Genomic DNA, 14893 nt, shown 5'->3' with positions numbered 1-14893 from the left:
TTTATATTTGAAGCATCCCATAACCCCAAAGAGAATTCAGCAAGTTCAGAAGATGCATGGAAGAATTTCCACCATACAATATACACAATATCAGCTCTCTATTATTTTAACATTTGAACAGCAAATCTTTTCCAGGAAAGGCTTTTTTTGGGAAAATAAAGTATGTAATTAATTTTGATTCATTTTCTCTTGTTCTTATCACCATTTTTGTCTTTATTCCCATTTTAATAATTCAGCCACAAAGCTTGAAACTCTAGAAACACTAAAAGACAAGTTAAATCTGCCTTTATCCAAGCGTTTAAACTTTTCTGGACTTCTTCCTACCGGTTGACCGCCACTTTATTCAGTTTTCCTATTCTGTTCGGTTCTTTGCATTAAAAAAAATATTAAATATTTTGTGTCTCAATCACAGAACTTCAGGAAAAACATAAGTGACTTTGACCAAACACACGCAAATATTTAAATGATTTGGTTTTGTTGGCAGAAAAACATCAAATAAAGGCAGTATGATATGAGAGCCATCAGTACTACAAGAATCTGTTTGTATTGAAGTAGAACTTTTTTCTTTACTCTATTTCTGGTTTACATTGGGAATATTTGTGTGCAGTATTGTTTCTGCTCTTTGACAAACAAATTTACTGAAAAAATCCAAACATTTTCTCAAAGGACTATCAGCATTTGCAACCCTACATCACTGCCCAAATGCATATTTGTTTTAAAGGGATCAAACCAGAATGCTTACTCTACAAATGAGATTTCACACGACGGCCTGCTCACAGCTCTGGAACAGCAGACGATACAAACCTGCACCATCACCATCGTCAGGCAGTTTGAGTGACAGCCCCTGGCACTTTGGGTAGTTACCTCCTGGCCCATTTTCCATTTGCTTTGAATACAGCTTTGTGGAAAGGCTTTACATGTGCCCTCCTTACGCTGTTTTCTCTCTGGATCCCTTAAATCTCTTTAGAGGCTGCTGTCGGATCACATAATTACTTCTTCAATTGGTCCAGAAGGGCACTTCTGCTGCTGAGGAGAAAGCCAGTCTCACGAGCCACTCCATCCTTTTTAGGTCACTGAATTGAAATCGTGTACATACTCCAAAGTGAAAACAATAGAAGAATAAGGCGGAGACTGAACGTTCATTTCATGCAGATTCAGTGTCTCTTGCAAGCCTTTAGGCAGATTACCTCTGACAATACTTTAGGAATCCTTGAAAGTTTCTGCATCCTCCTGTTTACATTTCAGCCTTTTTTATCAGGCAAAAATCCCTCAAGATTGTTGGGATAAAAATATCTAAAAACCTCTAAATGCTTTCCATGTGTTGGAGATTCGGTCAGTTATTTTCAAAGAGTGCAGCGATTCAGGATTAGAGACTCAGAAGTGCACTCCCTCTCCCTGCCTGAGCTTTACAGACTTCCACAAACAGCGCGGCTTGTCAGGGCTGATTGCAGTGGCACTGGGGCAGATAAGTCAGTCTTACTGTTATCCTATGTAAGCTAGGAGTGCCAAATTACAACTTTAGCCTTAAGCCCCCACAGAGTTTGCTTGCAAATGTCCAAAGCCAGAGAAGTGAATAAGAAATCCTCCCAAAAATGAGAGACGGCCGGGTTTGTAAAGGAGCCAGGAGGAGTGTCTGATGGGACACAAGTCCTATTTATCTCAACCTGTGATTTGGTTCGGGCTATAGGGTCCCTGCTGTCTTTATTGCTGTCAGCATCCTCCCTGACTCATAACCATGATGTTGTGACAGCTTTACAAGGACTGTAATTTAAATTTATTTCAACAACGCCATCGATTTTTCCTCTTGTCACGTGTGTCCAACTAGTCTAACCTATGGCGCAGCTCCATTAGCGTCTATAGATTTTTCTTCTTCTCACTGGAACACAGGGCAGTTTTACAACTGGGGCATTATTAGATTAAAGCGCTGAAGCTTAAAGAGCAAAATGAAAGTAGGCAACTTGCAACTCTTTATGAATGCTGGATGCTTTTCAGTGTCCATCAGCTATAAATCTATTAGGACTTCAGCAGGATTTGGACAGTTATTCCCACAGGAAGAGGACAGTTACGGTCTAAATAAGTCAGTGTTGTGGTGTTTATCTAAGATAAGGATTACGAAATGTTGAGTTCAGTATAAAACTCAGCGTTTAACATAAACCACAGAAAATCTAAGCTTTCTCATTTTCGGTTCCTTTTATCCCATTTTATCTTCATGTAAAGTTGCTCCTTCTGTTTACCACCAATTCAATTTCTTCTGCGCTTCTTACTATGTGATTTATGACCTCTGCCATCCCATAAATAACTGCAAAGAAAAGAGAGAAAAATAATAGGAAAAAGGCTCCTTACCTTGCCCACATACTGAGGGTCTGACCCCATGTACTCCTCCAGTACAAAGAACTGGTTCCACACCCAGCCCCTCTTGACCCGCTGAAATCCAGCCGCTCCATTCCTCGCAGAGCCCGCCGAGCTCCTGGCGTGCTCCCTTCCCGCCCTGCCTCGTCCCAGTGGAGATGAAGGTGGCCGTGAGGAAGAAACCGAACCCGCGTTAACGAGAATCCACAGGAACAGCAGCAGGCAGTTCCTTGTTAGCATTGGCAATCTGTGGAGTTGAGGTCCCCAAGTTGAAGTTCAAAGTCCAGGACGATGTAGAATGAATGACGGGAGGCGATGTGTGGAGATGTAAAGTGGGGTCCTTCAGCGGGCGTCAGACCCTAAAGCAGACCTTCAGTTTGACACCACCCACATCTGTGGAGCTCATCACCTAAAAGGAAGAAATATATATAGTATTGGTGTTGCTTATTTTACAGTCTCTAAATTAAATATATAAAAAAACACATTATGCTGCTCAGTGGAGTTTCTTTTGCTTCATCTATGGGGCATATGTTCTCTTAATGTATTTTACCTTAAATGCCGCTGTTTGAGTGGCATTCTGTGGCTCCTTCTTTTCCTACCTCCTACCTGCTTTAGTTTTTATCTGCTCCATGATAAATTGTACTACTTTCACTTCCAAGCATGAAAGTAAGTGCTGTAATTATGTGCCCCTTGATAGATTACTTCTACACCAGACAGTTCTTCTGGATGCATCCTCTAATTAGCTGGAATACTCGTCTGTAGGGGAAACGGTGACTATTTTTGCCGTCAATTACCGGCCACCACACACTGTGCCACAGCCCTTTCACTCTCACGGCAATTCCACACCCATAAACGCTGGAAATCATCATTTTTAATGGCACTTTAATTACTAATTACTAATGAAAATCAAGCTTTATTTTCCATGATTTCCTCATGATCACACCTGGTAGAAAAGCGTAGAAAAAGAGGCCGTTTAAAGCTTGGATTCCTGGTTTCTCTTGTCCATAAAGGTGTGAAGTAGATTTATTGGCAGTTCATATTTCAAACTGGCTCATGCATTGTGTGAAATGTCAGAGCACAGAGCAAGCTCACATTGTTTTCTGTAAAACATTTAGCTTTCTTTGAGCCATCACACTAAAAAGGAACAGACGTTGACAATGAATGACATCTGGAGATTGAAATTGGGTTTACAGCACGCCGTCTGATGGACGTGCAATCAATGCAGGTGCATTCTGAGCCGATGATGGGCATTGTCAAGGCAGCATGAAATGCATTTTTCTACATTAGCAGCAATGGCTACCTGCAACTGGATGAAAGAAAGCTTGTTTACACATTTATAAACGGCGGGGGGGGGGGGGGGGGGTAACCTCAGGTCTGAATTTAGTTTCTTTCTTGAGCGTTTCTTTGATCTAAACTACTTTACTATTGTTCCAAACTTAAACACTTTAAGCTCTACAGCAACGCAAAAACCTTTTCTGAGGATCTTGACTGGTAAAAGGTCATACTTGAAGTAGCTGAAACTAAATGTAATTATGCTAAGCCGATTGTAGACATTTATGGACCTCCATCATTAAGCTAGCTGCTGTTTTGGAAGGCATGAGGTGGACCTGCTGAGTCTGTGCAGAACCGGTTCAGCCTGATGTGAAAGGAGACAGTTTTAGGTGAAAAAGTCTAACAGTTCTGGAAATATGGATAAAAAGTCATTAGATATGCATAGGTGTTGAAACAGAAAGACCCACTGCAATGGAAATGCTGTTTTTGGTGTTTTTAACATGTTCCTGTGGGACAGGAAAAGAAAAAGACGGTCAAAGTTGTTTTTCTGAGGATTCTTTTGGTCAAATTGTAGCAGTGACATAAATGCTTCAGTCGGCTCCCTGCTCCGCTCCATTCCGATGCTTCCACTTAGATGACTAGATCTAAACTAGAATGCTTTGAAAACAGATCAGAAGATGATTGGAGTGGAATTCTAAAGACCGTCACTGATGTGTGATAAAACTGTACTGAACTCATGTTGATCGTAAAGCTACTATTGTCTACACTGCAAAAAGATGTGGCCTAAAGATAGGAAAACAACACTAATCTTGAGATGAAAATCACTAAAAAAGAAGTAAAATAATCTGTTAATGCAGGAAGTAATTTTCTATTCAACAAAACATCTGATAAGATATCAAAATCCAAAGTTTACAAACAAGCATTAAAAAATGAAAAATAAGCTGAAAAAGTGAATTGTTAGAATTACTTCAAACTGAATGTTCTACAGCCCAACCAGAGGTATTATTTTCCAGTTCTGACCACATGGTTTGTGTTTTTCGAGTTCTTATTTAACCTTATTGTAGTTAATTTGATTCCAGTAAGAAAAAAAACTGTTACTGGACGTAATAGTGGAAACGACTCATTTTAGAAAAAAAAGTGAGCAATATAAGAATCTTAGTCAAAGTTGGCTCATCTTAATAAATCCTCATAAAATCTAAAACTAGAACTTCTTAGAACAGAAATCAACATTTTTGTTTTCAAAATGATAACAATGAATAACAGTCTCACTAACAGTCAACATTATACTTTAAAATAACATCCACATAATTACACCATAAATTACAGTAAAATTTGAGTATTTTCTGTCTTAAATCTATTTTTCTATTAAGAGTCTGAATGATTTGGACTCATTTTAATAATATTTTCTTTATTTGTAGATCCTTGCTCTTCATGACACAAAAACACAAAAAACTCTGGACAGTATTGATGTTAAGAAAAAAAAGGAGAAGTTAGAACAACTTCAAAGCTGCTAAAAGATCTTAAATGTCTAAAATAAGGTTTAAAGCCTTTGCACGGATTAGTTAGTTTGCCGTTTAAGTTTTGTCCAATTTAATGCATGCAGATGCAAACATTGAGTTCTGTGGCTACATAGGATTTTCCTCGTGTTTTAATGTGTGGCATCATAAAAAAAATCATGTGGAATACCTGAACCTAGTTCAAATGCACCACGATGGCCTGAGGCCATGAAAAAGCTGCATCCTGCTTCAGTGACACATCTTCAAGCACATGAATCTCTGAGTGCAAGTAATAGGCTTCACTAAAATACAATTGCCTTTTCAAGATAGCCGAGCTGCAATTCTTTTGAAATAAACGGTCGCACCACCAACTTCATTAGGAAAAGCTCATTTATTATTTTGCAAAGCGGCTCTTGTTGGTGCGGTTTCCAATGCTGGCTAACTGGTGTTGGCGAAGAATTCCTCTGAAGTGTTAGAAGATGCGTGTTGTTGCTGCTGCTGATGAGAGAGGAAAACCACAAACGGATGACGAATGAAGCAAAGGGTTCCCGCACCTGGTTTACTGCCTCCCCCTACTCGCTAATGCACTTATAAGCGCTACAGTAATGGAAGACAGCATGCCTCTAATTTCATAACCAGAGCCCTCATTGACATCAGTGTCTTTGATTAATTACCAGACTTGGAAGACTGGATTCAGGGGAAGATTATTTCGGCAAGGTTATGCCGCGCTACCGGATCCATTTATTCCCTGTCACCACATTACCTTAACAGTCAAAACTGATCTGCAAAGTTCGTCAAGGAAATCTGGCAGGACCCGCCTTGACACGGGTCAGACATGCCTCTCCCACAGGTCACTCCTCATTTGGCATCCACAAAATGGAAATGACTGTTCCCATAATTCCTGCAAAATCACGCCTCTGCCACAGCTCTGTCCTGGGAGGGCTCCATGCATATTTGATGAGAGGAGTTCATTAGCATATGTCGGGCTTTGGTTGCAAGCTCTGACCTGTGTGTCTGCTTCAGATAACACAACGCAGTGGGCTGACAGCGTTCTCGCACATCACCTTCAATAATCAAAGAACATATGGCTCGCCGATCTGCCGGTGTAGATTACCACCCACAAGAAACTCCCACAGAAAGTTATTAGTTGTCAAGGCTGCCATAAACACGACAAACAAATAAGCGGGCATTGACTTCTGGAATGGAGGGGAGAAATGAGTCATCTAAGTGAAGTTTTTGTTTTGCATGCACCATCATTTCCTGAGATGTGGGCAGAGATTCCAACTTCAGTGTTTTGCATCAGGCAGACGGTGGTAATGTTGTTTAAGGAAAGGTTAAAAACTTGGCTTGTACAAAACAGCCATGTGCGATAAACGTATGAAGATGATTTGAATAAGCACAATGTTTCCATAAAAGTTGAGCTGTAAACTGTAATCCCCTGTGATTGAATCTTGTTATCACATATTTACATCATTTTTATAAGGCGTTTATTTTTGAAACTATGCAAAGATGCATAAATCTTGAAGTGATCATGCAGCCAGAGCTTTCCTTTATGAAAAGAATCACTCAGTCGAGCAGCGTAAGCACAGAAATGTGAGCATTTGTCATGAATAATTCAATGTCTGAGCGCTTCTCTGTGTAAACCTTTTAAACCTTAACCCATTTATCATATCACTGATATAAGGTTGATTTCTTACACATATACTAGGATTTCTAAGTAAATCAGTCTCTTTTTATGACATGTATTGCTTTGCATGAGGTCAGACTTTACTGCAGGTCACTATGGTTTAAATAGTTCAATATTCCTGAAAATAGGAGCCAACTTTATTGTTCTGCATGGCTGGAAGCTGGCTGCCTCTGTTCTCACTGCAGACAAATGTTTGCTATTAGAGTCATCGACATGCAGATGGGACTTTTTCTAAATCCATAGGACATAGGAGAACCTATAAGACTCTGCGCCTGACGCAGGACTGCTCAGCACGTCTACGTTGACTTAACGTTGAAACTGGACGCCCCCGCCTCACAAATTGCATAGCTTGACCCTTTTAACGCCGGAGCTTTAGCTCCAGAGTTGACATCCTTTTGATTACTGCAGGAGTGTCCAAACCTTTTGCAAAGAAGGCCAAGTTCAGTGAAGTGAAAATGTTTGATTGACAATGAGGGATGACATTTTTTAACATTAAATGCAAATTTTATTAGCCTTTCTATCTTCTTCTTTAAATAAAAAAAAACAAATTCTTCTAAATATGTTCATGTAGGTTTAGTTTGTTCTTCTTTAGTTCCTTCTCAGTAGTGGTAGTTAACCTGTCTGATCTGGTCGTCCCTCTTGAACTCCAGGAAAACAGCTACAGCATCTCGGCCTATCAGGAAGACACAGTATTTCATACCTCACTGAGAAAAAGACAAATGCCACTTTTCTAGATGCGAACGTCCTCTTTTTTATTTACAGCTTACATTTTACAAATGAGCCAGAAAGTGTCACCAAAGGGTCGTGTGACGGTGTTACCACGGCTTTACAACGACTTCAAATCTAACTTAGCTGATCGCACATAGTTTTTAGAACGTGCCGGGGCTGCAATTTCTAATGGTCTGCATTTGCCCAATGAGCTGGACTTTGGACATGCCTGGACTTCCGTAACTTACTTCAACCATTGATGCACTTAATGGAATATAAAGCAGACAAAAGCAGCTTGGTGCTGACATGCAACACTCATCAACGTAAGCCAGCTGCTTTGCTTCGCTATGCAACACTTTGTTACACACCAGCACAAAGCTGGTGTCAAAGGCTGCTTTTGTCTACGTCAGCCGACTCAGGCTAATTGCATAAGCGGTCGAAGCTTCACGCTAGGTCAAAGAGTGTGTGTCATTCAGGCGTCGCCCGCGACATGTCCGGTGTTAAAGCCTTAACAACCATCATTAATCTTGCATGTGAGAAGAAACGTCACTCTGTTCACTCCCAGTTGGATGATTCTCACAGACTTCCTGACACTTTTGTCACTTTTGCTGGATGTCTTCATAAGAAGAGAGGACTGCCTCCGAACATAATTTCTTTCTGATGAGTCAATGAAAGAGAATTATCAAGTATTATTCTAAACGATCATATTCTACAATGGTCCTGTTTCTAAAAATCTTCTCTGCCCCCTGCAACGAAAACACAGATTCAAACCAAACAGTTCAAACTGATGATGCTTTCAGCGTTTTTCCTACAATTCACTAAAAATGAACGGACACTTGGAGCGGATGTAAGCAGATCCAGTGGGAATCTGAATCAGTGCTTGAAATGACACCTTTAAAAGAATAAAACCAGAGGAAAAGCAATAAATGGACATTTCAGTCCAATTAAAATGCATCGAATCTGCTGAAACATCCCATCATAACCATCTCATGTCACACCTTGTGATCACTGCAGGAAATATGGCATCAATAAAAAGACTCCCAAACAGTGAGTTTTATGGATGTTTTTTCCATGTTAAGATTTCATTGCTTCATATTTTTTAATACTGACAAATTATTTATATCCATCATACTTTAAAACAATGACCTCAGATGAACTGCAGTCTCGGCTGAGGATAAACTATGAGCAGTATAAAGCCGAGGCGATGCAGGAAAAAGTGGTTTCTGGGAAATATTTGCACATCCCAGGCAGAAGAAGACAGTAATATCGCAGAAGTCCCTCAAGAAACGAGTGGGAGGAGGACAAAGTAATGAAAATGGGAGTAACCACACAGCTGGCCAGTCAAGCTGAATTATCAAATCACACCTCTTGTGCAGGTTATGGCACAAGAAAATAATGTTGAAAAGAAACACAGCTCTTTTAGTTTCTGGAATGGATTCAGACGTTCGGAAGTACTTTATCTTGTAAGTATTTGTTTTTTATGCTATCGTCTTGGTTCCTTGATCTAAATTTTTTTCACATTTTACTTTAGTTGTGTCTCAACTTCACATCAGAGCAAAACTATACATTTTCTCCTTTAAATGGGAATTTTCGTATTTCAGTTTTTAAAACTTCATCATAAAACAAGAAGTTTAGTATTGTTTCTCAGTTCAATATTTTAAGAATCCCTTTGTGACAAATGAGGTTAATGTTATAATAACTCTGATGTTTGAAATTTGAAAGCAGCCCCGTGTTCCAGTTAACCACAGTTTTGTAGTTCAGAACTACCAAAGAGTTCAGTGCTTAGAGTTCACTGACTGAGAAAGTTGTCCAAAGCAAACTCTTTAAAGGTGATAAATGACAACAACTGTTTCTGCCAGGACTGTCCCAGTGATGAATGTGCTTTGATGTGTTCTAAAGTGCTAAGACTGCAGAACCAGGGGGGTGTACACAGGATGAAGTCTTTCCAGGGGTAGGGGGGGGGGGGGGGGGATTCAGCAGTTGCTGTTGGTCTACACTCAACAAAAGACAGGATGAAGTTGGAGGAGGAGGCCAGCTGCAGCTTGACAGAACATGTCTGTGAGTTCATGAAGCTCCGCTTTCTTGCTTGGACTTCACTCCCAGCAGTTCAGGAGTTGCTGGTGTTGCCGTGCTGCTCTGCTGCAGCCTGACTATTCATTTAACTAAGGCCTTTGTCACACGCACCTGTACGGAGGTTGACCTGTATGGATGCTGTAGGTTTTTGGGGTGTCGGGGTCCGTGGAGGGTCGTAGAGTGTAGCGGCCGCATTTTAACCTATAAGAACCCAGACCTCTTTTCCTAAAATGAAAATGATGTGGGATTTACCACAGACCAAGACTTCTGATGTTTTCTTCTGATACACTGATCTCACCGTGGGTTCTCAGGGGTCTCTTCCAGTACCATTGAGAGGCCACCAAAATGGATGGTACCATTGTCGTGCGTGTTGTACATGTATGGTGAAGTATTCATCAAGGAAAATGGAAGTTACACACACCTAAGGGTGATGCTGTTGAATGGTGTCTTTACACCACATTAGTCTTTATTAAGGTGTGAGTTTTGACTCCATACTGCATGTATGGGGCGTGCCCATGATATGTAAGGGTCCGTAGGACACCTGTAGGATGTCCACACAAACTACATGCTGATTGGTTAATTTCCTCATTGCTAGCGGTCAGGCTGCAGCGAGGAGTGTGCACGTATCACGTGAACAGCAGTCCATAAGGGCAGTCAGGATTAAGCCGTAATGAAGAAGAAACTCTGTATGGCTCTTCAACGAGTGTTAGTTTGGACTCTTCTGACACAGAACAGTTCAGCTGCTCATATCTGCTTCAGGATCAGCTGAAACTCTGGGAGTGAATGATGGGCCCAAATCCAGCAGAGCGCTTTGTTCAAAGGCACTTTGGAAGCTTCTGTCCCACAGATTGTGTCGCTCAACAACCCCACAGAGATGAGACGACTGTCATTCGTTTTACGGCTCCAGATCCAGATCTGTGGAAACTTTCATTCTTATCAATAATAAGAACAACAGGAGAAAACTAACACTACACAGAAAGCCCAGTGATTTCAATAAGCTAAATGTGTGTTGTATCCATATCTAGGCAGAAAGCAGCAGGGATCAGACTGCTTTTCTTGTTGCAGTAGCCTCCAAATCAATGGAAGAATCATTTATTACTGTTTTTGCACATTTAGAATCGACATCTTGTGTTTTTGTGTATGTTTGTGTGAAATCACAGTTTCCCGTATAGTTTTTTGGCATTCGGAGCAGACGGCAAAGTAAGAATTTCATTGTGCAGGGAAACCCGTTTCTTACTTTTAAAGACTGACAATAAACCCCTTTGAATCTTGAATTTATGTCACTCATTTCTATGGATGCAGTCACATTACCTGAATCTAATTTTTTGGGGGAAATTAAATAAAAATTGAAGCAAAAGTACTCTAAAGAAAAATAAAATAAAATAAAAGCTTCGTAATTTTCTTAAGCTGCTTTTAACATTTGTCTTACCATCTCAAGCCCAGTGTTCTGCCCTCCAAATTCCAACATCTGTAAAAAGCAGCACGCAGTAATCTTTTCTCATCTTTGACGTGTTGTGTTTTGACAGATACAAATATCCACAGCAGGGAGACGTACCTGATCTTCGTCTGGAGCCGTGAAAGACAGGCAGCTACTGAGATAAACGGAAACAGCGCTGTTGGCCCAACGCCGCCGTGGAGCACCGCCGGCGCACACACAGCTGCTGTCATCCATTCACACTGTTATCACGCATGCAGAGGTCCAGCAAAGCGTTAACCCTGCAACTCCACCACTGCGCTCCTTCTGGACTGCATGTGAGCGTCTCCTTTCTCACTCTTCTGTTTTGGGCCGTCAATCTCCTCAGTTTAATCACAAAACAGTGGTTTTGTGGTTAAACTACAAATAAAATTCTTTTTTTACGTTTCTACAAATGCTCTAGAAAAAGCATTCAATGAAAAAGACGTGAAATGAGAAAAGTTTTCAAACATTTTAATCATAAGAAATCATCATGGGAACATGAAACATCTTTATTACGTCTTTTTTTCCTCCAAAATGCTGATATAAAGCCTCAAATAAAAGCAGTCTCACAATGAAATGTCCCAACGTGATTTCAGGTGCAGAGCTCCAGGGCACTAAAGCAAGTTTGGACCTCATTTGACTGAACCGTAAGGGTTTGAGGGTTTCTGAGTGCAGCCTGACAGGTTTGAAGCCCACTGCAGGGCTTTTTCCAAAGGAATTTTTAATTTTGTACTTTGCAGGCAGTCACAGATGATTAAGATCCGTGCTTTGATTGAAGCTGGAGTTGATGCTGGCTGTCGCAGGGCGCCAGATGAGGCACACCAGCGGACACCATTTCTGTTGTTGCCATCCACTTGATTATCCAGCATCAGCTTAACGCATTTCAGATTTGCTTTTCAGCACTGATGTTCATGGAAAGAATTTACCAAAAATGTAGTGACATTGTAGGATTTTTTTTTTGGTCAGGAGGAGGGTCTTTCTAAACACAGATGACCTGAAAAAAATGAGAACAAAGCCAGCAGACCCTCAGTTTGGCTCCACCACTCAGACTAACTGAAAGGACCCCCCACTGGTGACTCTCTCTGTGATGACCATTTATGGACATCCACCTCTATCACAGACGTCCAGCCTTTAATGGTAACCTACAAACACTAATGCGACGGTCCAAGACTTTGGATTCAGGTGAATTCTTTTCTGAAGATATCTTTTCTTTCCAGCCAAGTTTGCATAATATCTGATTGATTTCAGATAGAAGAATAAATGAAAGTTCGCCTGACGGACATGTTACTTGAAACCGCTACAACCGCTGAACTAATGCTTCAAACGCATCCTGTGATGAGATGGACTTTACCCCCCGACCTGCAATACAACACGTCCCAAAAGAAACGCTTTACCTAACGCCATGACCGATCCAATCCGGTTCAAACCTTTCAGGGATGTCTTCAGTTTACCACAGGCCTCATAATCCTGGACTTGTTTTTCTGTGAAGCTTTGAACTTTTAGAGTTTAAACAAGAGATGAGTGTGAAAATGCACTTTAGAGTCACAAACCCATTCAAACACACACCCACACACTGACGCCAACTCCGCTGCCAAACAATGGCACCAATTTTCCACCACAGTGGAAGGTGGGGTTCAGTGTCTTGCCCAAGGACACTCCGACACACATGAGTGGGCAAGGCGGGAATCGAACCTACAAATTTCCGATCAGAGGTCGACCGCCCTTCCACTACAACACTGTGTTCACATCTGTCAGAGAAAAGTGGATAGAGTGAGAAGTTTTACAACTGTAGTTCTACTTTGCAGAGGTCTCCTATCACAGGTTATTTTTAGAACGTAACTCTGAGGGAAACGGACAAACAAAAAAAACCCTTCTAGCTGTAGATGCAGCTATTCACAAACTTGAAATAAGGTTTAAAAAGTATCTCTTATCTATAAAAAAACATAAGTAATTCTTTGTAGAAGTATAGAAAGGTGAAGTCACGCTATCCAAAGGGGAAGTTCTGGAGGACTTTAGTCTGTTTTCATCGTCATGTTCACATTTTCCTGTGAGTTCAGACACCAAGGATTCTTTTTTCTCTTTGTTGTGATGAGCAGCCGAGCATTTCTGTTGTTTTGTTCTAAACTGTTTGTTTAAACCTGTTATAATTCAGATCAAAACACTTTTATTTGCAGCTAATCTTTGTTTTAATATGTTTCTACCACACAGAAAAACCGAATAAAGAAGGTTTTAGGGGATGGAGTTAAAAATATTGATTGGAGAAAAGGAAAGAGGCAGAATAAGGAGGGTTGATACCTGGTACGGGATGTTTTTAAGATGACTGGGAGATAAAACATGTAAATACACAATGAAAACTGGAAGAGGCTTATTGCTGTCAATGTCATGGAAAACTGTTGAGGATTCGTGAGATGTAGGTCAAACCGTGCTGCTTTCAGGGACCACACAGATCAGTTTACATCACCTCCCCTCTGCTTCTACATTTGGGGATTGTGGGCTTAACACAGGAACAGTTTCTACTCCAGATCCTGGATAAATGGAGGGATTTGAAGTTAAGAAGCCAGATTTACCTTTGTTTTAGAATTATTTTAGCTTATTTAGCCAAGAGACATTTCATGGGATTAAATAGTAGAGTCTGCCGACCCAGTGAAAGTCATGGTTTATGACTCGTTCATGCTTCATCAAAGCCAGGAATGATTGAATCAGCTGTGGGGACATTTTCTGCCAGAAAGCCCTCAGAGACGCCGATTTTACCTTCACTGGAATCCCTGGATGTTAACATTCCTTGGATACGTGTCCTACTGAACGAAGGTTGCTTCTCTTTCACAAGCTGAACTTTTCCCCTCTGAAGATGTGGAATTCTTAGCTTTGGAGGCAAAATTGGCCTGAGGCAAAAGAAGAAGCACCACACTGACTCAGCTCCCCCCACTGTGGATGTGTCTGAATCCCCCTGCCAACACAATCATGATGTAACATGATGCTGCGCTGAGGGGTTGTGATCAAAGTGCAAGCACATCTGCAGCCATGCACGGCCGTGCATTCTGTGGCTGGTAAATCTGGAATACTGCGCGGATCCATACCTTCATGACACGAGCTCTAATAGGGCTGCTGCTGTTGATCAGATCTGCTGCTGCTCCCTGATCCGACCTGAATGAGCGTGCATCGGAGGAGGAGGCGGAGCTCTGGAGACCTGTCAGCACTCAGCTTGACAGCAACTTAAATGGAATCTTGCTTTGCGGGTTTTCACGGTGGATGTGGTGCTTCTGCCCCACTGTTCCGGTTTAAACGAGTGGAAGACCACTAAAAATGGGAATTCTGAACCTTAGTGTTGTCGTTTCATGGTTTAGAAATAAATTCTAAAAACTGAATATGAAGTCCTCAGCGGCATGATTAACATCTGATGAAAACGTCTCCAAAGGTTTCAACAGTTTTTGTGCGGCTATATATCAAAAAGACAAACAACAATGATCATTTTGTGTCTTGGTAGATGTGCCTATAATCACATCAAACGCATCATTTATTTGATTTGAACGAGGATGAAGACTGAAATCAACTGAGACACCAATTTTTTGGTGTCCTTTTGACTTTCTAACAGCACCAACCACAAGGTCTGAATGTCTTTGAATTCCGGAATTATCTTTTATATTATCACGGAATAAATATTTCTGCATTCATTTTGATATGATGATAGTTTGGTGAGATAAAGGATTTCTACCTATTAAAAATCATCATTTGCGTCTCACAGAACCAAGTTATTTCCATTTTTTTCCAGACAAAACCTATCCTCTGAAGATGGATTTAAACCTGTCAAAAGAAAAGTAATTACCACTATAATAAAACACTAATTATGCCAGC

General features: G+C 40.8%; 1 protein-coding gene across 1 annotated transcript in view; it reads right to left on the bottom strand.

The window, feature by feature from the left end:
- The window catches only part of LOC101154816 (cadherin-12), a 117808-nt gene that overhangs the window by 75982 nt on the left and 26933 nt on the right, over positions 1-14893 (bottom strand). Inside the window, exon 2 of the mRNA XM_023950198.2 lies at positions 2344-2758. Coding sequence (XP_023805966.1) covers positions 2344-2589 — 246 coding nt within the window. The 5' untranslated portion in view covers positions 2590-2758. The remainder of the gene's footprint in view (positions 1-2343; positions 2759-14893) is intronic.

The sequence above is a fragment of the Oryzias latipes genome, chromosome 20 (assembly GCF_053564925.1).
Source record: "Oryzias latipes strain Hd-rR chromosome 20, Olatipes_Hd-rR_3.1".
Classification (NCBI taxonomy): domain Eukaryota; kingdom Metazoa; phylum Chordata; class Actinopteri; order Beloniformes; family Adrianichthyidae; genus Oryzias; species Oryzias latipes.
Note: the sequence above shows the minus strand (reverse complement) of the source record. Positions and strands in the feature narration are given on the sequence as shown.